Source organism: Thrips palmi, unplaced genomic scaffold (genome assembly GCF_012932325.1).
Source record: "Thrips palmi isolate BJ-2018 unplaced genomic scaffold, TpBJ-2018v1 HiC_scaffold_11, whole genome shotgun sequence".
NCBI lineage: Eukaryota > Metazoa > Arthropoda > Insecta > Thysanoptera > Thripidae > Thrips > Thrips palmi.
In genome coordinates this window covers 2736850-2760281 of record NW_023144622.1, presented here as the reverse complement: position 1 = coordinate 2760281, position 23432 = coordinate 2736850, and the positions used below count along the sequence as shown (strand labels likewise).

Here is a 23432-nt window from a genome sequence, read left to right as displayed (position 1 = left end):
CAAATGCAAGAAGTAGCTTGAAAAGAAAAAAAGGAACCTTGCTAACATGTCAGAAAAAACAGGGGAAGATAGGGCCGCTTGGAGCTCGTTTAAGTCTCACACCAAGTAGGAACACAGGGTTTACGAGGGAGGCGTTTCTTCGTTTATTTCCATGACGCGACAGAGCACAGGGGAGGGCTTAAGACTCCTACAGGGAAGGGTAGGCGCTGCCGATGGTGGAGAAGCCGTCCCTGAGCTTGAAGGACCAGGTCTGGATGTAGAAGTTGACGCCGTGCGCAGACACGTGGCACTTCTGGTCGGGCCGCGACAGGAAGCACAGGGTGTACAGGGACATCTCCAGCTCGGGGCTGGCTCCCACGAACAGGCTGTTGACGGGCTTGTTGGCGTCCAGCCACTCGAAGCGCACCTTGAGCAGGGTGCCACTCTGCGAGAGGAACGGAACAGAACGGAGCGCGTTGTTATGTATAGCAGACTCAGGCCCTATGAGGCGAGGAGAACGCTCTGAACAGTGGCGCCGCGAAGGTAGGCAATTCATTCGACATGTCCTATGAACACTGTGGCGCCGCGAATGTAGGCCACCCATTCGACTGATAGGAAATTAGAGACATCCTGGAAACTCGCGATTTTTCCCCCTTCTGAAGAGGCAAAAGAGTTCCTCTCATCGGGTCCTCGAGTCGGACGTGTCGGACGACTCGACTTGGACGCCGTGACGCAGTACTCACCTCGCCGAGCGGCAGCTTCTTGATGTAGCCCTTGTAGTCGGCCTTGCCGGCCTCCTCCTGCTTGTTGAAGAACAGCCACGAGTGCATGCCGGAGACGTCGCCGTGCTTCAGCTCGCCCAGGAACACGTGCTCGAAGGCCGAGGAGCCGAGGGCGCCGCCGCCGCGCGAGTACAGGGAGAACCACAGCTTGTTGAGGAACTGCTTCTGGGCGGCCTTGCCGGTGGGGACCAGACCTGGGGGCGAGTCAGACGCGGACTTGAGTGCACTCACCCGGGGCGCCGCGCGGCCATGTCACTGTAGGTCCGACGGGTTACCCTTGCCGGCGAGGAAGTTGAGGGTGGTGGTGAGCACGGGCGTGGCGAGCAGGCCGTCCAGGAGGTCGCTCTGCTGCTGCTTCTTCTCCGGCGTCTCCTTCTCCGCCTTGGTGCAGTCGGGCGTGTACTTGTCGTAGAGGCGGGCCAGCAGCGCCACGTTGCCGTTGGCGGACTTGGCCCTGCTCTCGTCCACGCTCAGCAGGCTGGCGGCAGCAGAGAGGCGGTCTAGTCGGTCAGCGCGCTTGGGGGATGGGCGGCCTACCTCCCAGGCGGCCTGACGGACTGGCCGCGGCCGCGAGGGCCAGCACGGCGTACTCACGGGCGGGGCGCCTTGTCGTCAGTGGCACTGGAGTACGTCTTGCCCTGCAGGTCGATGCGCACGGCGCTGTTGAGGGCGTGCTTGTCCACGGTGAACAGCTGCTCCGTGAGCTTCTTGATGTCGGAGTCCGACACCTTGTTGCCGCCGTGGGTGCGGTCGGTGCTGGCGCTGCTCCAGCCTGGAGGGGAGGCAAGACGCGCTTTCCTTCAGGGGCCCTCGCTGTCTCTCTCGCACCCCCACGGGGCACCCCATTGGTGCGAGAGAGACAGAGCGACGCACGCGCCGCAGACTGCAGCCGAGCGAGCGGTTTGTCGCTCTCTCCCCCTCGCACCCCTATGGAGAGCCCCAAGAGTGCGACAGAGAGGACACGACTATTCTGAATCGCTCGTCAGATAAGATAGACGAGGACCGACCTGCGCAGAGCGCGGCGAGGCACACGACGAGGAGGACGCGGGCCATGCTGACGACGTTGACGTGGGCGTCGGGACTGCAGTGGCGGCGCCGGCCCCAAGGCGGTCCTTTATAGTGGGGGTCTCGGGCACGGGCGGCACTGACGACTCAACGCCAGGCAAACAGCGACAGTAGCGACGGGGACAGGACAGGGGCCCAGGCAGCAGAAAGCGGCGCCGGCTCGGCTCGGCCCGACTCGGCTCGTCAGTTACTCCCCCCCCCCTTCCTCCCGGGCCAGAAGCCAGAACGGAAAGTCGTGGCCGCGCAATCGACAATGAGCATGCAGGAGCGGCGTCGCGAAATGCCCGCAGTAGCACCTTCCAGCCAGGCAAGGAAAAGAAAAACACAATTTTTTAAAAAGCTTGAAAATGGGCAGGCTACACTTACACTGAGTGGATGGCGGATTTCAGTTCTCCCGAAAAGTGTCTGTACCATGCGGCACGTGGCCGACGGCAGAGAGTTCAAATATTTGCATTTTGGCGGGGAGCGACATGCGGCCGTATTTCGAATTATCGGCTCGAGCTTGAAGCGAGTGCCTTCCCCACACGCCCACCTGTGTCTACAAAGTAGCAGGCCGCGCCCCCAGCCACAGCGCAGAGCATAATAGTAACACGCTACACTCTGGGCGCGGAAAACCAGAGCAAAGTGTCACAGGTAATTTTAATGAAAGAGCCGGAACAGGGAGGAGAAGGGAGAGGCCGCTTCTTTTCCTTTCGATAGTCATTTATTGCTGAAATGTCTTTCGGTCCGCGGGGGCCGCGCGCGCCCCGCCGCAGCAACCTCGGTCCAGCGAGGCCGCCGAGCGGAGCGCACCCAGTCACCGCCTAACGTTACAATAGTACAGCATACGTACAAAAATATCACAATTTCCATTCGGCACAGCGTTCACGAGATCCGAAAGATTCGGCGGAACAGGCGGGCACACTAGTACACCTTATATCTAGCATTGTTTCGCAGACAGTACACTCGGCTGCAAAGAGTCTCTACTTTGAAACCTAATACATCACAACGCATCACAATACCTCCTTGTGCGGGGCATTCCTACAGGATGGATGAATACGGTTCCATTCTGTATGTTAATTCCGTTTCCGCAGTAAGTCTTAGAGTGTAATATCTAAACGATAGTATTATTCGGCTCTCTATAATGTCATGTTTACAGTGCATTCATTCCTACGAATAAAAAAATTAAATAATGTCATGCAGTATAAAATAATACGTATAACTCTCTATACGTTGAGCAATTATCATATAAAAGGGCAACAGTTCGAAGGAACTGTAATCCACAACAAGAAAACGCAAAGGCAATGCGTTTATCGTCAAATATAACCGGATTATCCTTTGTCGAAGCTCTTCAAGTCTATTATTTCCTAGTCTCTCAACACCATTGATCGAGCGTGGCTTGAATCAGTACAGAGTACATACGGCAGTCTTTTTGTAATTTGTCCTAATCATTTTGTAAAATGCAGCACTACCGCTAAGAGCAGTTGCTGCGATTCCTTAAAATATCAGAAACGAGAAAAATTAAGTAGTTTAGGTTTGTGACTGATATGGCAAAATAAGTACGAAAAACGAAGCTCGGTGGCGCTGAACGCTGAACCACGAAACAGCCCACTCAGTTGAAGTACAGAGAGTCAAGAACAAACAAATACAAAAATAAAAGTCTAAAAGAGGCGTCGAGACGCTTCAAAGGGGCAGCATCTGGAACACGTGGGACCGCGGGGCGCGGCAGAACACTTCCAAACGCAGAGAGAATAAGTTATTTGTTGATTGCTGCTAGGGCCTACATGCGGCTGTTGGACCGCGAGTGGCCGTCCTGCTCGCGCCAGCTCACGTTGTTCCGCACGTTGTGGAGGCGCAGCGCGTTGCCGCCCACCTCCATCTCGTCCTCGGAGATGACGCCGCCCGCCTCGTAGCCGGACGCCTCGTACGCGCGGTTGATCTGGCCGCCGGCCGTGTCGAAGATGTCCTTGACGCTCATGGAGGCCACGGAGTTGCGGTGGTTGCGCGTCGCCACGCCGCCGAGCACGGAGCCGCCGGGGACGCCGGTGAGGGTACCGCCCACCAGGGTGCCGCCGCCGACCAGCGCCGCGGCCGAGGCCGCCGACACGCCGTACTCGTGCGCCGCGCCCAGCGTCTGCATGTGCGACTTCTTGCGCTCCGCCATCACCGAGTTGCGCCTCGTCTCCAGGGCCTTGATGGTCTCCTGGCGCATGGTCAGCTTGCGGCCCAGCACGGGCGTGCCTGGAGGAGGAGGAGGGCATGGTTACAGTGGGTCGGAACTGTACGGCACAGTGGGCGAGAAGACCGGCGCCGGCGGCCAAAACTCTAGACGCGCTCCCTGAGTCGCTAAACAGGACTCGAACCGAACGTGTGACCCCACCAATAGATTGCTCAGATTCCTCGTTCCGAGAGCAATCTATTGGTGAGGTCAAACGTTCGGTTCTAGTCCCATTTAGTGACTCTGGCGCTCAAAACGCGTCCGGGATTTCGACCGCCACCGTGTACCGCCAGGTTCGGCCAGTGTCGCCGCGTTCGCGCGTTGGCTCACCTGGCGCCGCGCCGCCCTCCTTCATGTTGAAGAAGCGCTTCTTGAAGGCCACGTCCAGGGTGCCGATGGTCCTCTTCTTCTGGCGGTGCTTCTCCAGGTTGTGGATGGTGCGGCGGTGGCCGACGCGGTCCGCGGACGACCCCGAGTCGTTGTCGTTGTCGTAGTCGCCGTCTATGCCGCGCAGCCGCTGCAGGTTCCTCACGATGTCCACGGCGTGCTTGTCCAGCAGCGCGTCCTGGGACAGGTCCTCCACCTGGGGGCAGGGGCACTCCGCGTTACCAGACAGGCCGTTCACACAAACGCGGTTTCCAAAAGCGGAAAGCGTACCTTCTTGTTCCAGCACAGCGAGAGCTCCGCCGAGGCCAAGATGTGCGACAGCGTGCCGAAACGATGGAACAACATGGCGGTGAACTGGATGACCAGGATGAGCGCGAAGAAGAACACGAACACCAGACCGATGGGCTCCAGCTGGAGGTACTCCTTGGAGATGAGCACCTGCGACAAGAGGGGCGTGTCGGGGGCCGCGGGCGGAGGGTGGCGGGGTGGGGGCCTGGGGTGCCGAGGGCGCAGCCTCCAGGCCCCCACGGCACGTCGCGCCGCGGCGTGGACAGAGGGGGAAGGCGGTGGCACGCCCACAAAGTTCTCCATTCGAACATCCTCAGCCTTTGGTTCAAAAAATAGAAAAGCTGCAAACGCAGCGGGGAGGACAATTCCGCCAGGAGTCCACTTGGCAGGCGTGCCACCGGGTGAACACTCAACATGCAGACTTGGCATTAGTTCGGCGTCGGACGCCCGGCAGCGAAAAAACCGACCAGCCGCTGCACAGTCGGCCGGCCGAGCCCCTGCAGCGTAGGCAACATCCACGGCTTGCGCGCACGGCTGCGTCGCCGCTGCCTACCTCGCAGGCGCTCGCCCGGCCCGCGCCACTGTAGGGACTGAGCGGTTCGCTGGCCGAGGCCGGCCGCCTTTCGGTAATTTCTGTACACAAAGGGTCATTGCGACGCTGCCAAACTGAAGCAGTTGTGAGATGTTGGGCTCAGAGGACAACGGCGTCAGTTTGACATCGTCAACGATTATGACACTGTGAAAACAACCCTGAAAATTCAGAGAAAATTCAGACTAAAAAGATTCCTTTTCACGCACAAGGCTATGTCCTAGCAATGTCAAAATTTTTAAGACTTCTTCTCAAACGAATTAATGCAAATTTACGTGACTCAAATTAGTCTGAAAATTCAGAGTATTTTTTTCACAGCGTAGACACAAGGCTTCGGCCGGGCAGGGTTGCCAACCCGTCCCTGACAGGCTGTCAGAAGGTTGGCAAGACTGCCGCTGGACATGCGAGCGCCGCGAGCGCCTTCTCATGCAACACAAGGGTAGCAGAGCAGATCTTCTTCAAGGAGGAAACGTCCTTGAGCCAAAGCGACGGCGCAGGGGAAGCGTGGTCCCGCACACACACATTCACACAGACTCACACAGACAGACACCGCACGCACACAGACACACACAGGATGGATTACACATTCCACATTCTGAAAGATGAGCATTAGCACATGCGAATGCCTGCGTTTTTCCTTAGGCGAAAGGAAGTAACGATCGGTCGACATTTATTTATTATTTCGGGTTTTTGGAGGGGTTTCCACCAGTCAACCTACAGTGAGTGCATCAATGCATACACAAGTCAACAAGAGTGTTGTCTTTGTTATCTACTTTTGGAAGTGTGCACTAAGATACTGGAATTTTGCATTGATATTTTTTTAACCTGTGAGGGATATTTAAATTACAGGAAACAAATTTACAGAGTGTTCTAACTACAGGGTTTTCCGGGGACACCTGAAAATTACACTAAGCTGTAAGGGGATTATCAACATTGTATTTAAACATTTTAAAAAAGTGGATTAGCTGCTGGGGCTGGGGATTTTTTAACCTGAAAATAGGGTTGCTGAGTCATATTTAAACACGTGGTTATGGCCTATACATTATGTATGACGATGGGAATGAAATGGATTGAGTTGGAGTCCGTTCAAAATGAGCGATTGATGTAGATGAAAATTCGGGTGATGTTTTTCTTTTCGCTATCGTGTTTTAAACAAAATCTTGCTCAGTGTGTTTATCTCTGATCTCAGGAAGTCAGTCACAGTATGGGAGGGCTTATGTACAGAGGACAGAGAGCATCGTCTGCCACCTGCCACCACTGCAGGACGGAGGGGTGGGGGGCGGAGGGGGGCTCCCTGGGGGCTCCCGGACGCAGGGGCCGGCCGGGGCCTCGCAAGCAGAAAGACACAGAAGAGGGGGTCAGTCACGGTCGACAGAAGACGAGGCGAAGTGCAGCCAAGGGTTAGGAAGTGAAAGGATAGAATCGTATGTATAGAGAGAGAGACAGACATAGAGGATATAGGGTATATTGAGCGGCAGGCAGAGTCCCTGACCAACCCACCAACCAGCCGCCCCATCGCAAAGGATGAATAAAAACAAAAATAATGAAAAGTAAATAAATAAATTTGATGTGAAATTGGGCAACGGACAGGCAGGCGGGCAGCCAGGGCTTTTACCTCTGACGTTTCCTCGATATAGGTGATATTCGTCTTGACGCCTAACGGCCAGTCAACGTGAAGCTGATCCTTGTTGAGTTGTAGTAAAAACACGATAAGCACAAACAGAGCATTGAACATGAAGAAAGCGAAAACGGACTTGTTGCGGAGCTCGACCAGGTCAGCGGCGATGCGGGCCTGTAACAGTCACACAAGCACACCCCCACGCACACACACGCACACGGTTAGAGAGAGAGTGGTGCTGTGTCCGCCTGCGCGCTGGTGGTAGCTGCTCGGTTCCTAGCCTAGCCGACGCTCGAGGGGTGACGGGTGCAGTGTGGTGTGTGTGTGTGTGTGTGTGTCCGTGGGCGGCCTGGCCTTGGGCCCTGCGGCCTTCCCCAACCCATCCCCGCACCCACCCGTGGAGCCTTACCTCTTGCGTTGTCTCGTCATAGGTAATGTTAGTCTTGACCCCCAGGGGCCACTTTACGTGCAGGAGGTCCTTATTGAGTTGCAGCAGGAACACGATCAGCACAAAGATAGCATTCACCATGAAGAAAGCAAAAACGGACTTGTCTCGCAGTTCTTTTAGGTCGCTCGCGATCCTAGCCTGGAATCACACGCAGCAAACGTTCACCCCCACTGCAGAAAAAAGGGGGTCCCTCTCGCGGCGAAGCCGGGGCGTGGCCGCCCCAGCCCACAACGATTAGAAGACGAGATTCTTTTTTGCAGTGGAGCACATGGGGCACTCGCGCGGCGCGAACCGGGTGTCCTCCCCGAAGTGCCTCGTCCGCCAGGCTTGCCGTCGGCGGCCCGTCGGCCACCCAGCTCTAGCTACACAGGTCCGGACTGCGCGGGACTAGCGGGAAAAGTCGAGCAGTTATGACTACAGCACGCAGGACAAGATAAAAGTAATTTCAAAAAAAGTAAATCTCAAAATGAAATTGAAGTGGTGTTGCTGACCCGCTCGTTCTTGTCGTCGTCGATGGGGTACAGGTACTTGGCCAGCAGGTCCTTCCAGAACTGCATCTCCGTCATGGAGATGAAGTCCACCTCGCCGCGCTTCAGGTCGCGGTCCTCGATCCAGAACGGGTCCACCAGGTCGTCGCGCTTCTGCCGGCCCTCCGTCGTGGCGGTCTCGGTGTCCGAGTCGTGGAGCTGGTCCTCCTCGGCGGGGTCCTCGGCCAGGGAGCCGAGGTGGTGGTCCCTGCTGCCCGCGGACGCCGTGCGCCGCCGGCCCGAGTGCTGCCCCTGCGGGTCCACCACCCTGCGGACAGGCAACGAGGCGACGGCGAGTCAGTTGGGTTGCCTACCTCCGGGGCGGCCCGGTGAAAGTGTAGGAGCAGCGCGTCGCGGGGCGTCACGCGTCCAAGCGGCGCTTTCTCTGCGACTGGCGGACTGCAGACGGAGAGTCGCCTTCGTCGCTCTGTCTCTCTCGCACCTGCACGGGGTGCCAATGAGTGCCAGAGAGGCAGAGCGACGAAAACGACCCTCGGAATCAGTCTATCGGCCGAAAGGGGTGAGCCAAGTTAGAGGAAGCCGGAGGGTGGCCACGATCGTTCGCACGGACCGTACCATGCGCGCATCGCTCCAACAACCCAGCCTCATGAGAAAAAGATACGCGTGGGGATTCGATCCCCGGACTACTCACTGCTCGATGGTCTGCAGCCGCTTGCCCAGCGTGTCTAGCGACTCGGCGATACGGATGAGCTGCGTCTTGTCGTCGGTGGACTTGGGGTGCGTGCAGAAGATGCACTTGAAGAGGCCGGCCAGCGAGATCTCGATGCCGCCCTCGTCGCCGTCCACGCCGCCGCTGTTGACGTTCTGCAGGAAGCCGAGCAGCGACTTCTGGCGCGCCGTGCGCTTGGCCTCCTCCGCCTCCTTCCGCTCCTCCTCCAGTTCCTGGCGAAGCAGGGGTCCGTTTCGGTCACAGTGCGCGACACAGTGGGCCAGAAGACCGGTGGAGGCGGACAAAACTACGGATGCGTTTTGAGCTCCAGAGTCGCTAGAGGGGACTCGTACTGAACGTGTGACCCCGCCAATGAATTGCTCTCCGAACGAGGAATCCATTGGTGGGGTCACGCGCTCGGTTCGAGTCCCATTTAGCGACTCCGCAGCTCAAAACGCGTGTAGAATTTTGTCCGTCTGCGGCGGTCTTCTGGCCCACTGTGCGACACGATACTAATGGCAGCACTAGTTTCTAGAGTAAGTCTAAGCATCGTGCAGAGTTAGGTATATTTGCGCGTGCGTCATGCGTCTAGACGGGACTAGAGTCCTAGAACTGCGTCGTGGAACCTGGAACAGTTTAGCACCGGAACGCCGTCGGCTACCTGCTGCGTCTTGCGGACCAGCACCTCCCGGGTGCCCCACGTCACGTCGTTGAGGTTGAACAGGGCGTACACGATGAGCAGCAAGTACGTGCTGGGCACGCTGATGTAGTACACGAAGCCCAGGGGCAGGATGCCCGCCTCCCGCGGGTGCAGCACCCCCGTGAGGGCGAAGGAGGCCGCCACGGCGAACAGGAAGAGGGACGACGGCGAGAAGGGGCCGTCCTCGACGAGCTGCACCGACACGCCCACCACCACCGCCACCATGACCAGGGCGTAGAACGCCGACAGCAGCATGGCCACCCTGAGCTGTGGCGGCGAGCCGCGCGTCGAAAGAACCGGTCAGAACAGGGTTGGCATGCGTGGCAAGGGTTTGCTTTCGTTAGTACGGCAGTGGTTGATAGATCATTGTGGGAAGAGTGCAAGCAGAGGAACACAGACGGAACGCTTGACCGCCACCACCACCACCACCACCACCAAGTGCACGCCCGAGCGCACAAACCTTCTTGGTCTTCTTGGCCACCACTTCTCGCGTCCCCCACGTGACCACGTTGAGGTTGATGATGGAGTACAGGATGAGCAGCAGGTACATGGACGGGATGGACAGCAGGTAGATGATGCCGGGCACGACGCACCAGAACTCTTGCGGATGGAGACAGGCTGCTATGAAGAAGGACCCCGATGACGCTATGAGGAAGATGGCGGACGGCGACCCGATGCCGTCCTCGCCGAGCTGCAGCGCCGTACCCACGATCACGGCCATCATCACGAGCGCGTAGCCCGTGGACAGTATCTGCGCGAACAGCAGCTGGGGGCAAGCAGACGCTACGCTTGAAGCGGACTGGGACAACACAAGCAGACGACACGACAGGCGGGGAGTACTGTGACGTCACGGACACCGACACACTAGAAGCAACACCGCGGCTTTACCTGTATGTTGGACTTGCACGTGAAGCAGACGAGCATGAAGAGCATGATGGGGATGATGTTGTAGTAGAAGCTGGTCCAGTTGTCGATCTTGAAGGCGGCCACGAAGGCTCCCACCAACATGAGGAAGATGGTGCCGGGGCCGAGGATGGTGCCGCCCATCAACATCATCTGGTAGGCGATGTAGGGCATGGAGATGTTGTCGTTGATCTTGATGGTCTTCTTGGCGTCCACGAGCAGGTCCATGATGTTGGCGATGGTGGAGGGCACCCAGCGACGCCGCTGGTTGTAGAACTCGTTGAAGCCTTCGGGGCAGTGCGTGTAGGCGTCGGAGGCGGCGGAGTATTCGACTCGGTAGCCTCGCTGCAGCAGCAGTGTGCACAGCCAACGATCCTCACCTGCAAAAAATAATTACACATGATAAAAAATTATACAAAAACTTACCGCCAATGGGGCTTGAACCCGCGACCGGCGAACGGTATGCCAGCTCGCTGTGCGCTCGGCCACTCACCCTGATCGTACTGCACGTAGTGCCGCGCCTCGTCGGACCGCGTCGTGTACTTCTTCATGACGTTGTCGTCCATGAGGGACTTGCCCCTGAAGAGCGAGAAGCAGCCGGGGCTACACAGGACGCAGCCGATCATGTGCTCGGTGGCCTTCTGCAGCCAATGCCCGATGGCGTACTCGAACATCTGGTACCACACCATGGGGCCGGAGCCGACGGGGTGGATGCGTCCGCAGGCCGCGCCCAGGTTGCGGTTCTTCTTCATCAAGTCGATGAGCAGCTGCACGGCGTGGGGCTGGAAGTCGATGTCGCCGTCCAGCGTGAGCAGGAACGTGTTCTCGGCCATCACTTCCTTCCTGTCCACCGAGATGGGCAGCTCCATCAGGCGGTGGCCCAGCAGGTAGTACATGTACATGACCTGGCTCCAGCGCTTGCGGTGACGGATCTTGCTCTTGTCCTTGAGGTGGGCGATCATCTTGGTCTTGCCGGGCAGGATCCACTCGAGGCGGCCGCCGTACGGCGTGGGGTACTTCTTGGGCGGGCGCATGCGGATGTTGGTCTCGTGCACGTGCGACGCCGCCTCGTCCATGATGGCCACCAGCAGCTTCACGAAGCGGTTGCACACGCTCCAGTCGTCGTTCACCTCGCTGATCTCGAAGGCGTCGTCGAAGAAGATGTGCGCTGCGGGAAGGAAAGAGAAAGAGCGTTTATTTGGTTTAATGCACAGCACGAACAACTTCCGAGTTGGCAGGGAACCGCGTTGACTCACTCTCGAACTCGTAGTAGTCGGGGTCCACGACGCGCAGGTACTTCTGCGCCACGCGGCGCGCGCACTGGTCCTCGTCCATGCGCAGGATCGACTTGAGCATCTCCATCATCTCCTCCTTGGTCTCGTGCCACATGGTGCAGCAGGCGTAGATGCGCGTGATGTAGTCGGAGGACTTGACGCTCTTGCCCGGCGTCGAGCCGCTCGCGTCGGTGTGAATGGAGATGGTCTCGTAGTACTCGTCGACGCCCTTCTCCAGCTCGGTCAGATCCTGGACGAAAAAAAAACAAAGATGGGGGTAGTGTTCGAACGCACGACCTGTGCTGCCGCGCGCAACGTCGCTGTGCACAGCGCTACCGAGACACACCTCCGTCTTGACGTCCGCCTCATCGTCGCGCCGCCGGTTCATGCCCAGGGACTGGTCGATGAGCAGGCCGCTGTACATGGGCGACACGAAGAGCTTCTCCGTGGCCGCCAGACGCTCGCACTTGGGCGTCCAGATGTGCAGCGTGATCCAGGTCTGGGACAGCAGCCACAGCAGCCACACCCAGGCGTGCTGAACAGGGAGGAAACATTAATTAAATTTGTCAATTACCACGTAAGTAAACATACATTTGTCAGACTGAGAGGCAGTCTCCGCTGCAGAACCAGAAGTACCTGGTCGAAGAGGGTGGTGGCGTTGAGGGGCGGCGGGTCGAAGAACAGGTAGCTGGGCACGACCCCCTCGAAGAAGCACGGGTCGTCTTTGCGCAGCCCGCACGCCGCGATCACCAGCGAGATGGTCACGGGGATGGTGAGGTTGACCGGGAAGGCGTAGCTGAAGCCCTGGATCATGATCTTGCACGCGAACTTTCCTGGCGAACAGAGGGAACGGCGGTCGGTGAGAAAAGCTTTAAATAAAAAGACTTGGATTTGCTTTGGCCGCTCGCGGGTCGAGGGGCTCACCGAAAATGTAGCAGAAGTAGGCGGCCAGGATCTGGATGACGCACACGGCCACGGCGGTCTTGTGCATGGCGTTCTCCGACTCGGTGTCGCCCGTGGGGTTGAACTCGGCCAGCAAGTCCACGGGGGTGGTGACGCCCAGCGAACGCACCTGCATCAAATCCGTTTACACATTCCACCTCACAGTGTGGTAAGTAGTTCCGTTTCGCGTTCGGCCAGGGAGTCTCACCTCAGTGACGACGATCTTGCGCTCGCCGAACGACGTCGGCAGCAGGCTGAAGAGGTTCGCGACGCTCTGCTGGTTGAAGAAGGTGATGACCAGCATCATGAGGAAGAACACCACCATCTTCCACACGGACACGAAGAGGTACGTGAAGTACCGCGTGCGCTTCATGCGCTCCTTGACGCGCCCCATGGACTTGATGATGCCTGCGGCAACGACGCCAAGGTCGCGGGTTCAAATACGGTCGCTCCTTTTCTTATTTTCTGTTGGTGCCACTGTTGGGGCCTTACCGATGTGCGACTGCTTGTTGACGTAGTTCTCCCACCAGCCGCAGGACGTGCAGAACACGGCCACGGGGACGCACCAGAGGCTGAGGTTGGGGCCGTTGCCGCCCAGCAGCGGCAGCAGCAGCCACGCCACCATGCCGGTGCACTGCGCCACGATGGCGCCCAGGTCCACCAGCACCTGCGCCAGAAGGATCATTAGCGTTTAGTTGGCGTGGACAACGCGGTGGACGCGGGGCGGGGCTCTGGCGCACCTTGACGAACCGCTGCGACTCCTTGTTGGTCCTGGACAGCATGCCGAGGATGCCGGGCACCAGGGACAGGCAGTTGGTGAGCATGGCGCCCTTCACCACGTCCATCTGCGGCAGCACGGCGAACACGAGCAGCGCCGTGCCCACGGTGTGCAGGGTCTCCATGAGGAAGACGAGGGCGAAGTCCAGGAAGGGCGGCCGGCGCCACGACTTGAAGAAGCAGATCCGCAGCGACCGGAACAGCGTGCCCAGCTCGGGCACCAGGAAGGCGAACAGCAGCACCCAGGTCCACGCCACGCGCTCCTCCTCGGGCAGCACCGTCACGTACTGCTTGTCGCGGCCTGGGGCGGCCAGGAACATGATAAATAATTAGGCATGCCCCTACGTTGCAGAGTGGGCCAGACGACCGGCACAGGTGGCCAAAACTGTAAACGCGTTTTGAGCTCCAGAGTCGCTAAACAGGCCTCGAACAGAACGTGTGAGCCCACCAAAGGACTGCTCGCCCGGAGAGCAATCCATTGGTGGGGTCACACGTTCGGTTCTAGTCCCATTTAGTGATCCCGCTGTGCGTCGGTGCCCTGAATATTTATCTTCAAATCTGGTACTCACCGTACTTGACGTTACAGTGCGGCACGATGCGGTTGGCGCGCAGGTGCGACGTCATGAACAGGAGGCAGCCCTTGGCCACCACGCCCGACGTGAGCACGATGACGAAGGTGATGAGGTAGGCCAGCACCTTGGTGATCTTGATGGTGAGGTCCAGGAAGCGCTGGTCCGCCATGGACCCCGAGTCCGCCTTGGGCGGCAGGTCCCGGAAGACGTCCCATCCCTTCGTCTCCTGCACCGTCCTGGTGCTGCGGGCAGAACGAGAAACTGAGTCTCGAACCCGGGACAGTGCCGGACAGTGGCGGTTCGGTTCGCGCTTTGCGGCCTGCGAGTGCTGGTTGGGCCTGGTTGGGCCTGGTTGGGCGGTGAGGCAAGCGGCAGGTTGCGCCGCCTAGGTCCCGGCAAGCCGCGGCAATCGCAGGGCGGGCCGCATTTAATGAGCCTCGCTAAACGCTAAACGCCCCTGCGGCCTGCACCGCAAAACGCCGCGCCGCCAACACAAGGCGCCAGGCGCAAGGCCACGCCGCGGCCCGGCCGGCCAGTGCGGCCGAGCGCCGCGGAGGCAGGCCACCACGTGGAGCGCGCGCACGGCGGCGCGGCGGGACTGCCTGCACTGTCTGGCCGCAGGCGGCTGGCTGGCTGCCTGGCGGGCCGCCTGGCGGCCTGGCCGAGCTGGCGGTCTCTACACGGGGCGGGCGAGGGGAGGGGGCTCGACTAGCTCGCGGCTCCGTTTCGCTCCCGGAGCACTTTCATTTTCCGAGCGGCACGCCGCCGCGCCGCTACGGCCGATGACGTCCGAGTACAACACGTTCCAGAAAGCGTCGTACAGTCGCACGAGGAGCCCGGCTTCGACTACCGGCGGCGGCGGCCGCGCTGGCTGTATTTTCTTTCTCTTTCATGTTTCTTTTCCGCGCTCCTGCCGTTGCGCGGCCGGCCGGCTGGCGGATGTGGCGGCACTGACCGCGGCGCGACCCACGCAACTCGCGGCGCACGCGGCGGGGAGAGCCGTTTTGGCTAATTTGGATCGACGAAAACAAAATGAAATAAAAGCCGGACCGGCACTCACGTGCTCTCACCCACGCGACACTACACTGCCACTTCCCCGCCGCGGAAAGCCATAACGTTCAGATCGCATTACACGACTCTCGGAATCAGTCTGCGCTGCGAATAGCCGAGGCTCGCCAAGGCCGTCACCGTATTCGCGGGCGTGGCATATTCACCGTTGCGACGCCCCCTCCCCTCCCCGGGCACGAGTCGTATTGTCTTTCAGGATTCGCCGCGTGCGTCTCTAGTTGCAGCTGTGCCGCTTGCGGAGCGATTCCGCACTCCGTCGCGCTGTCTGTCTCCCTCGCACACCCCGACGGGCGCTTGCTGGCGCTGCCGCGCTGCCGCGCTGCCCAGTCCCTGGCTCCGGCTTGGGCTGCTTCGGCTTGGGCTGGCCGGCTCAGTCGAAAGACCTTGAGTCGTTCGACTTCGACATTTGGCTCGTGGGACGGCGAGCCGCGGCGAGCGGAGAGCAGTCTGCGCAGCCAGAGCCAGCCAGAGTCGAGCCGCCGAGGCGGACCGAGGGCGTGCGGGGTGCGCGGCGCGGTGCGCGGGCCAGCCCAACAACCTCGCGCAGCGGCCAGTGCAGTGCGAGCAGTGCCAGCCTTGCTGGCGGCAGGCAGCAGCGGCGACCCTCTGAGGACTCGGGGTTGTGCAGTCACAATGACTGCAATCCGCGTTATCCGAACGATGATAAACCTGGGGAGTGAGTGCGAGGAGTGGGGGGTATGCACCAGGGCGACGTAACAGCGCCGCATGCAGGTTGCAGCGCGGCCTTAGCATTCTTCCTTTCCGACTTTCTTAGCCTTTCACTCAGCTCTAATACCGACACCACCGACACGCAGGCTGTCTCTCTCGCACTCTCGCACGTGCGCCGTCTCTCTCGCACTCGCATGGGAAACGAGAGGAGCCCTGTCTCACGCGGCTTTGCGTGCGCGCTTGGAACACGCGTCGCTGGAGTTCAAGTTCAAGCTCCCTGTCTCTCTCTCCCTCCCTCTCGTGGGGCGTGCCGCGAGGGTGCGAGAGGGACAGAGTGGCGTTCAAGCCTGCAGCGACGCCATCCCGCTCTGCTTCTCCCTGCTCGAGCCGCTTTCGTTCCCAGGGTGGAGAGTCGCTCTGTCTCTCTCGCACCCTGACGGCACGCCCCGTGAGTGCGAGAGAGACAGAGCGACGAGGCGACTCACCTGCCGCCATAGATGTCGTGGGTGAGCGGCGTGTTCTCGTCGTCGGAGAAGTTGTCATCGCTGCCCTCGTGGTGGCCGCGCAGACCCTGGGCAGAGGTCATGCTGGCGATCTGCAAACGGAATGACAATAATTAATAATGCGTTGGAACGCGTTCAAAATGCTTTAAGTGGGAAACCTGGAAGAAATTGAAACGTTATACCAAAGCATCCCACTTGTGGGACGTGGCCGTCATATCCCGAGTGGTGGTTGCGGGCCCACTGCGGGTGCCTGTCAACCCGACGGGCTCGGCGGTGCGACCCGACTCGCCGCCCGGGTCGGAAGATCGCTTCGTCGCTCCGTCTCTCTCGCACCCTTACGGAGAGCCCCACGAGTGCGACAGAGACAGAGCGACGATACGACGCTTCTGAATCGCTTGGCCGCGCTCGGCAGCCCGTCGGGCCGGGCGGCATTTTCGAGGTGTCCACCTTGAGGCGAACACGTCACTCCAGCTAAGCCCGCTCCAGTGCTCCAGCACTCCAGCACTCCAGCTCGCCCCAGCGGCCGGCAGTGTGGGCCACACCCAGCACCACCGTGGGGCATTGCATGCGGCTTCCGCGCCGGTGCGGCACTGGAGGGGCACTGGAGGGGCACTGGAGGGGCACTGGAGGGGCGTGGCCACCGCAAAAGGGACGTATCTGCGCCCGGACACTCGCATAGTTACGTCACCGGTCTGAGAGGGCACGGGGGGCACGTTCAAGGTCACCCCTCCCCCCCCCCACACACACACAAGCACAATAATCTAAATCGTCGTTAACGCCTCTCAACAAGAACAGCGCATAGTCTTCACGCACGACTTGCGACTCTCGGTTCGAAGCGTCATTGTGTCCAGATATCTGCATAGCGTATCCGGCTGCGTGCAATCCCCCCGCCCCCACACACACGTACACACACCCACACACACGACGGCGGGGTCAAGGGTTTCGAATTCCTCGCGCACACGCCATGAGTCGATATTTTTTTCTCCTCCGGTCGCAATCCTAGACCTGTATTCCAGCCCGTAATAAGACACTTATCTCGAGGCCTTTATCATGCCAGTGCCCCCCGCCTGGTTGGCGTGCTGGCTGGCTGCCTGCCTGGCTGCCTGGGCGGGCCGACGCCTAGCCCTATTCAGGTGAGGGCTGGAGGTCATGACTTTCATTTTGTCAGCGAGGTGCTCGTCGAGGTGTTCGTCGAGGTGCTCGTCGAGCTGTTCGGGGCTCTGCACGATGTCCGGCGAGGTGCTGGGGGAAACACAGACGCGGGCGAACTCACCTTGTCTTGGGGGCTCATGGCGGCGGCGGGGAGGGCGCGGATCACCGTAGCAGCGTCACGCCGGGCCACTCCATGACGCGGCGCATGTCAGCAGCAGCGGGCGCCGCCTGGGCCTGCAACAGGAGGACGCCGTCAGACTTGTTGTTGTTGCTGCCAAAGATCCGTAGGAATGACCTCATGGGCGGGAGTCAAGCGGATTCCCCCGCGCGTTATGAGTCACTGTGTGTGTGTGTGTGTGTGCGCGTGCAACACACACACGCGCGTGGCGCCACCCCCGGCATGATGCGCTGGCGGTATGTGTGGCGCGGCACGGCATTGTGCTGGCCGTGCAGGCCGTGCTGGATGTGTCGCAAGAAGAGCGCAACGCGCCGGCAGTGCCGATGAGTGCTGCCGGCGTCTCTCCAAAAACAACAACAACACTCGAGACGAAGAACAGCAGAAGAGCGGAGCAGGGCCGGGCGAGCTGCTGGAAGAAAGGGCCGTGCTAAGCGGGCTGCCTGGCGGTGCGCTGTCTGGCGGTCGGGCTAATTCCAAGTCCAGGGCACGAAGGTCGCCGTGCTGGAGTGCTGGTGCCTGGCTCTGCCTGGCTCTGCCTGGTGCTGTGCAGCGGCGTTGCGAAAGACGACGCGGCCCGGCCAGCGCGGCCAGCGCCTCGGCGAATGCTGCAGTAGCCTGGAGTTCGGCAGCACGCCGCCAATACCATCGGGGAACCGTCTCACCTTAAAATCATGGGTGTGTGTGGCCGCGTGGGTTAAGGAGTGATTTTCAACGCAGAAGTTCGAGGTTCGAGCCCAATGGCCTCCACACATTTTTTTCCACCGGCGGGTGTGCTGCGTGTGACATTTGAAGCCCCTACGCTTTCCAACCTATCACCACTAGCGACTAGCATGACTGAGGCCTTTAGGAGAACCGCTCCCCAACCCAAAGGACCGTCGTTCAGGTTTCTCACTTTTTCCCACAGTGTACGCCGCTCCGTCAAACACAATGTAGGCGAATCAGGCCAGCCATCGGCAAGGCGGCACCGCGCCGCGGAGGGACTTTCTCAGAGCAGCGCCTGCCTGCCGGCCTGCCCGGAGTGGCTGGAACGTGCTCCAGTCGTTGCAGGCAGCCGCCTGGAGTCCTGGAGACAAGGAAACGGCCGCGCCTCGGCAGCGCCGCGACGTGAACGCTTTTAATCCGCATGTCGCCGTCGTCTCGATCTGGACCGCTTCCTCATGACTGGAAAGGCGGGCAGGCGTTCCGTCTCTCTCGCACCGCCGGCAGGCGGCCGACCGCCCCATGAGTGCGAGAGAGACGCAGCTAAACGCGCGGCTAAACGCGCTACGCGGCGGGGACGGCCCGTCCGTCGCGCTTCGGCTGCCGCGCGGCCTACAGCAAGGCCTACAGGGCCTGCACCGCCGGGGTCAGAGACGAGATGAGATGAGATGCACCGATGGGTGTCTGACGGAGTCTGACGGCGTCTGACGGTGTCTCTGCAAGTCGTGATTGTGTTCACGCGTCGGGGCGCAACGGGGTCGCGGTCCAGCCAGTGGCGGAGCAGCGTGGCAGCGCAGCCTCCCGTCCCATCACACAGTGGGCCAGGCGGCCAGAACCTGAAACGCGTTTTGAGGTGCAGAGTCGCTTAATGGGTCTCAAACCGATCGAGTGACCCCACCAATGGATTGCTCTCCGAATGAGGCGCGAAGTGGAGGCCCCGAAGTGGAGGCCCCGAAGTGGAGGCCCCGAAGTGGAGGCCCCGAAGTGGAGGCCCCGAAGTGGAGGCCCCGAAGACAACGCACCGGACACGGCAGCGCCGGGCAGCGCGCTGAGCGGGGCCACGCAGACGTCCTTGGCGGGCTCGGCCGGGGCGTGGCGGGGCGTGGCGGGGCGTGGCGGCTGTCTTCGGCCGTAAGGCGAGCGCCAGAGGGATAGCCTCGGCGAGGGCCTCGGCAGCCAGGACTGCCAACGCCTCCGCCGTGCCTACGCCGTGGACGATTACCGCCCTTAAAAGGTGAGAGCGGCGTCAAACCTGCAGCTCCACGAGTTGGGGGTCAGTGCACGCAGAGCGCGCGCAGAGCTGCCAACTTAAATCACGCTCACACCGACACGCACTTACACACGCACACACAGACTCGGAGGGGGATTCGCATGGAGATGGCCGCGCCACTCTCGTAAACAATGTCCCCCAGCCCGGCGTCATGCCGCAACGATAAATAAAATAGCCGATTCCGCGGTTGGCAACCCTACACAAAACGCGCCGTTTTCGCGCGGCGGAGGTGGGCGGCGTGGGCTGTGTAGGGTTGCCGCCCGCTGCGTTGCATAGCGCGGCAGCGCGGCAGACAGGCGGACGCACGGACCCGAAGCCAAGTGCAGCCGCCACACCCACGGGCCCCACGGGCCCACGGGTCATCGGGGTCCCCGACGACGCGATCGTGTCAATGCACCCGCGGAGCACTCTGCCGGGGTTCCAGGAACAACACAAAGGGAGGGTAGGCCCCTAAAGCCAGCATGGCCAGACATCCAATAAAACACTTTCCTCCCAGAGGCGCGCGCACAAACACACACACACACAAACATGCCAATTTATTTTTCGACCGCAGGGAAGAGTCGCCGTGGTCGCCGAAAACACCTCCCGCTCTAAACGGCGCCACCACCGCGCAAATACCAACGAAACGACGAGAGAAAAAAAACAACAAAAAGAACGTTAATGCAACTCGTTATTGCGGGGCTGTTGTTGCTGGTGTAGCGGCTGTGTGGTTTTGCTTTGGAGACCAAGGTCGGGCGCCCGCAGCGACCATAGCACCGGCCCGCCCCGCCCCGCCCCGCCAGTACCGGGTACGCGTACCGATGCCGAGGGAGTGACATTGCGCAGGGCGGCAACCTTCCAGATCCAAATCATGAATAATTTCCCATTGAGCGCTCCGCGTTTTTCACGCACGTCCGAGCCGACTTGTGTGTGTGTGTGCAACCGGCCGCCTTTGACACGCCGCGGAGCACAGCCGAAGCCAACGCAAGGCCGACGCTCACGATGCCATTTTGCTTTTAATTAATTTTGTGTTTTGGTTGCGTGTTTGGTAGTGGGATGGGTCCTGCAGGCATGCCTTCATCGTGACGACGATGCGCCACAGCCTGCCTGCCTCGGCCTGCCGCTTTCTCCAGCTGTTGCGGTCGCGACGTTTTGGGACTCTATTCGGTTGGCATCACTGGATGGGCACGATAGACACAGCCTGCAGCGCGGCGTTGCCCGTGGCGTTGGTGCGCGGCGCGGCGCCAGCCCAGGCCGATTGCCTATTGCAAATAAGAGAAAGTGTCTTCTGGTCCGTCATGCCGGTCACGTGGAGCCTGAATGGGTGCAGCTAGCGCCGCTCTCTCTCTCTCTCTCTCTCTCTCTCTCTCTCTCTCTCTCTCTCTCTCTCTCTCTCTCTCTCTCTCTCTCTCTCCGCTCAGCTAGTCAAGAGCCAAGTGTAAGTGTAGGTGTTCCAGATGTTGCTCCAGGTGGTACTTTGAATGCGGGCGCTTGCCCGGCTAGCCCTGCAGTCCAGTTACCCGGGGCGTTTCCCTGCCTCATAGTCCGTCCGTTCGTCGGTCTGTGTGTCTGTCTGTCCGCGGCATACACACTTTGGAATGCTCGCCCACGCCCCAGTACATTCACTCACGTCGAGTCTCGCCAAGTCTCTGATCGAGGACAGTCGTTCTCCTTTAGAGCCGCCGGGACCGTACAGTTAGCACAATCCGTAACGTCCGTAACGTCTTCCCGAGACAGGGCATGAAAGAGTGGGGTCTTAAGAATACTAGAACGTCGAGGGAGGCCTTTTACGTCAACTAGATTGGACACAGTGGCCGCCCAAAGTCAGCAAAATCAGCAAATTTCCGAGACTCGACCACTTTTTGACCAACTTTGGTCCCAAAATCTTTGCGGTCAAAGGCAAAATTGTTGTGGTCAACGTCTTCCCGATACAGGGCATGAAAGAGTAGGGTCTTAAGAATACAAGAACATCGAGGGAGGCCTTTTACGTCAACTAGATTGGACACAGTAGCCGCCCAAAGTCAGCAAAATCAGCAAATTTCCGAGATTCGACCACTTTTTGACCAACTTTGGTCCCAAAATCGTTGCGGTCAAAGGCAAAATCGTTGTGGTCAACGTCTTCCCGATACAGGGCATGAAAGAGTGGGGTCTTAAGAATACTAGAACGTCAAGGGAAGCCTTTTGCGGCAACTAGATTGGACACAGTGGCCGCCCAAAGTCAGCAAATCAGCAAATTTCCGAGACTCGACCACTTTTTGACCAACTTTGGTCCCAAAATCGTTGCGGTCAAAGGCAAAATCGTTGTGGTCAACGTCTTCCCGATACAGGGCATGAAAGAGTAGGGTCTTAAGAATACTAGGGCGTCGAGGGAGGCGTTTTACGTCAACTAGATTGGACACAGTGGCCGCCCAAAGTCAGCAAACACGGATTACCCTCCCCTGGCTAGTAAATTTAAAACAATGGACGCATCGGGAAAGGGGGCCCTTGACCTCACACTGCGACCGGGGCCCTGACTTAGCCAGTCCGGCCCTGGTCTGTACAGTCCAATCAGTCCGTTAAGTTCCGATTGCGTTCGTAGGCGATCGCCGCAACAGCAGACGACGGCAAATCAGACGAAGGGGCAAACAAGCCGACTTCAGCCGACTCCCTCAGACTCCCTCGCACGCGGAACTGCGGACGCAACCGCCCGGGCCACTCCAGCGCGCTCCGGGCGGGGCGGGGCGGGGCGGGGCGGGGCGGGGCGGCCACGCTCTAGTTGGCGGCCCGAGCCGTCCGGAGGATAATTAGGCTGGTAATTAATGAGATGAGCTGCCGGCTGGTTAATTCCGCGCGCCGTCGTCTCTCTCGCAGCCTTGCGGGCCGCGCCGTGAGTGAGAGAGAGACGGGGCTACTTCAAAAGGGGCTTCCTAGTGTGTTGTTCTCGCTGTTCTGACACGTGATGCGGTACTCTTCGGTCTGCTTTTCCAACACCATTGTGGGCAAACGAGTTGGCCATCCTCTTTTCGGCTGCGAGATAACAAAGTTCGGCAAGGGCAAGCTTCCGAAAAATATTCGGAAATGTTGTAAACTTTCGCCTGGAGGCGAAATGCGTGGAAGGTGCATTTGCGTTCGCGCGGCCCAAGGGTGGCTGGCGCTGCGTTTCGCCAGGTGCGCCGCCCACGCTCTCCGCCGCGACACTGCAGTGCACTGCAGCCAGAGCGAGGCAGAGCGAGACTGCAGAGATGGTCACTTTATAGTGTAAATCGCGGCCGGTGCGTGGGCCGCGCGGGTCAGTGTTCGCCGGCCGCTCCACAGTGGGCCAGAAGACCGGTGGAGGCGGCCAGAACTCTAGACGCGTTTTGAGCTCCAGAGTCGCTAAATGGGACTAGAATCGAACGTGTGACCCCACCAATGGATTGCTCTCCGAACGAGGAATCCATTGGTGGGGTCACACGTTCAGTTCGAGTCCTATTAGCGACTCTGGAGCTCAAAACGCGGCTAGAGGTTTGGCCGCCTCCACCGGTCTTCTGGCCCACTGTGCGCCCTGGCCTATCGTCCTGACCAGCAGCGCGCCGTGAGTGCGAGAGAGACGGAGCGACGCAGCACGGCAGGCCTGACCTTACACCGACTGATTCGCGGTGTCGCGGCGGGGCGGCGGGGCGGTGGGGGTTATAAATATCTACGCGTGTTCCCGTGTGCCCGTGTGCCCGGCGAGCGGGGCGCGGCGGCCGAGGCGGGCGGCAACGCTGTGTTCCTCATTTGCATGCCGACTGCAGGCCGCTGGCACCGCGCTGGCACCGCGCTGGCGGTGCGGCATTGTGCTCGCGAGGAGGGTGCGCAAGTTTGTGAGACTTTTCCCCCGTTCGCACCAACGGCACCAACCCAGCGGCCCAGCGGCGCCGCCCGACTCGCCCTGTCTCTCTCGCGCCCCGGCGGGCCTCCCCGCGAGTGCGAGAGAGACGGAGCGACGCTTTCGGAGCGCCAGTCCGCGCGACTTTGTTGGCAACGGCCGGAGACCTCAACGCACTGGGCGACAAGAGCTCCGCGCAGTGCTAGCGCGGCCCGTTCCCATGCGAACGGCGCGGGTTCGAGTATCGCCGCTGCGATTTATTTTTCCGCTCCTGCGGACTGATCCCGAGAGTCGTTTTCGTCGCTCTGTCTCTCTAGCACTCATGGGGTGTCCCGCATCGGTGCGAGAGAGCGACGAGAACGACTTT

At 60.0% G+C, this 23432-nt stretch overlaps 2 protein-coding genes across 7 annotated transcripts in view; both read right to left on the bottom strand.

Annotated features, from left to right (window-relative positions):
- Window positions 1–119: 119 nt before the first annotated feature.
- LOC117639327 (poly(U)-specific endoribonuclease homolog) lies at window positions 120–1929 on the bottom strand. Of its 2 annotated transcripts, none has more exons than XM_034374884.1 (5): window positions 1769–1929; window positions 1356–1533; window positions 1037–1239; window positions 723–955; window positions 120–424 (listed from the first exon to the last, which is right to left on the bottom strand). In XM_034374884.1, exons 1-5 carry the CDS (start codon window positions 1812–1814, stop codon window positions 188–190), a joined length of 897 nt encoding a protein of 298 aa, XP_034230775.1. In that variant the 5' UTR covers window positions 1815–1929; the 3' UTR covers window positions 120–187. The 2 variants fall into 2 exon arrangements, with proteins under 2 accessions (XP_034230775.1, XP_034230776.1); XM_034374885.1 differs by lacking the exon at window positions 120–424 and adding an exon at window positions 466–517 and having other exon boundaries at window positions 682–955.
- Window positions 1930–2510: 581 nt separating this feature from the next.
- LOC117639323 (chitin synthase chs-2) overlaps window positions 2511–23432 on the bottom strand; it is a 30028-nt gene continuing 9106 nt past the window's right edge. The window contains exons 2-20 of one of the 5 annotated variants that reach the window (XM_034374871.1): window positions 17232–17344; window positions 15941–16050; window positions 13716–13960; window positions 13110–13447; window positions 12862–13036; window positions 12578–12777; window positions 12352–12499; window positions 12064–12260; window positions 11774–11962; window positions 11410–11677; window positions 10647–11321; window positions 10139–10533; window positions 9711–10016; window positions 8533–8783; window positions 7845–8148; window positions 7315–7491; window positions 4681–4848; window positions 4354–4606; window positions 2511–4046 (exon numbers count right to left, since the gene is read on the bottom strand). In XM_034374871.1, the coding sequence (XP_034230762.1) occupies window positions 3586–4046; window positions 4354–4606; window positions 4681–4848; window positions 7315–7491; window positions 7845–8148; window positions 8533–8783; window positions 9711–10016; window positions 10139–10533; window positions 10647–11321; window positions 11410–11677; window positions 11774–11962; window positions 12064–12260; window positions 12352–12499; window positions 12578–12777; window positions 12862–13036; window positions 13110–13447; window positions 13716–13960; window positions 15941–16050; window positions 17232–17249 (4878 nt within the window). In that variant the 5' untranslated portion in view covers window positions 17250–17344 and the 3' untranslated portion in view covers window positions 2511–3585. Of the gene's footprint in view, window positions 4047–4353; window positions 4607–4680; window positions 4849–6902; window positions 7080–7314; window positions 7492–7844; window positions 8149–8532; window positions 8784–9211; window positions 9518–9710; window positions 10017–10138; window positions 10534–10646; window positions 11322–11409; window positions 11678–11773; window positions 11963–12063; window positions 12261–12351; window positions 12500–12577; window positions 12778–12861; window positions 13037–13109; window positions 13448–13715; window positions 13961–15940; window positions 16051–17231; window positions 17345–23432 lie in introns of all 5 variants that reach the window. The other 4 variants (XM_034374874.1, XM_034374872.1, XM_034374873.1 and 1 more) reach the window with 4 other exon arrangements.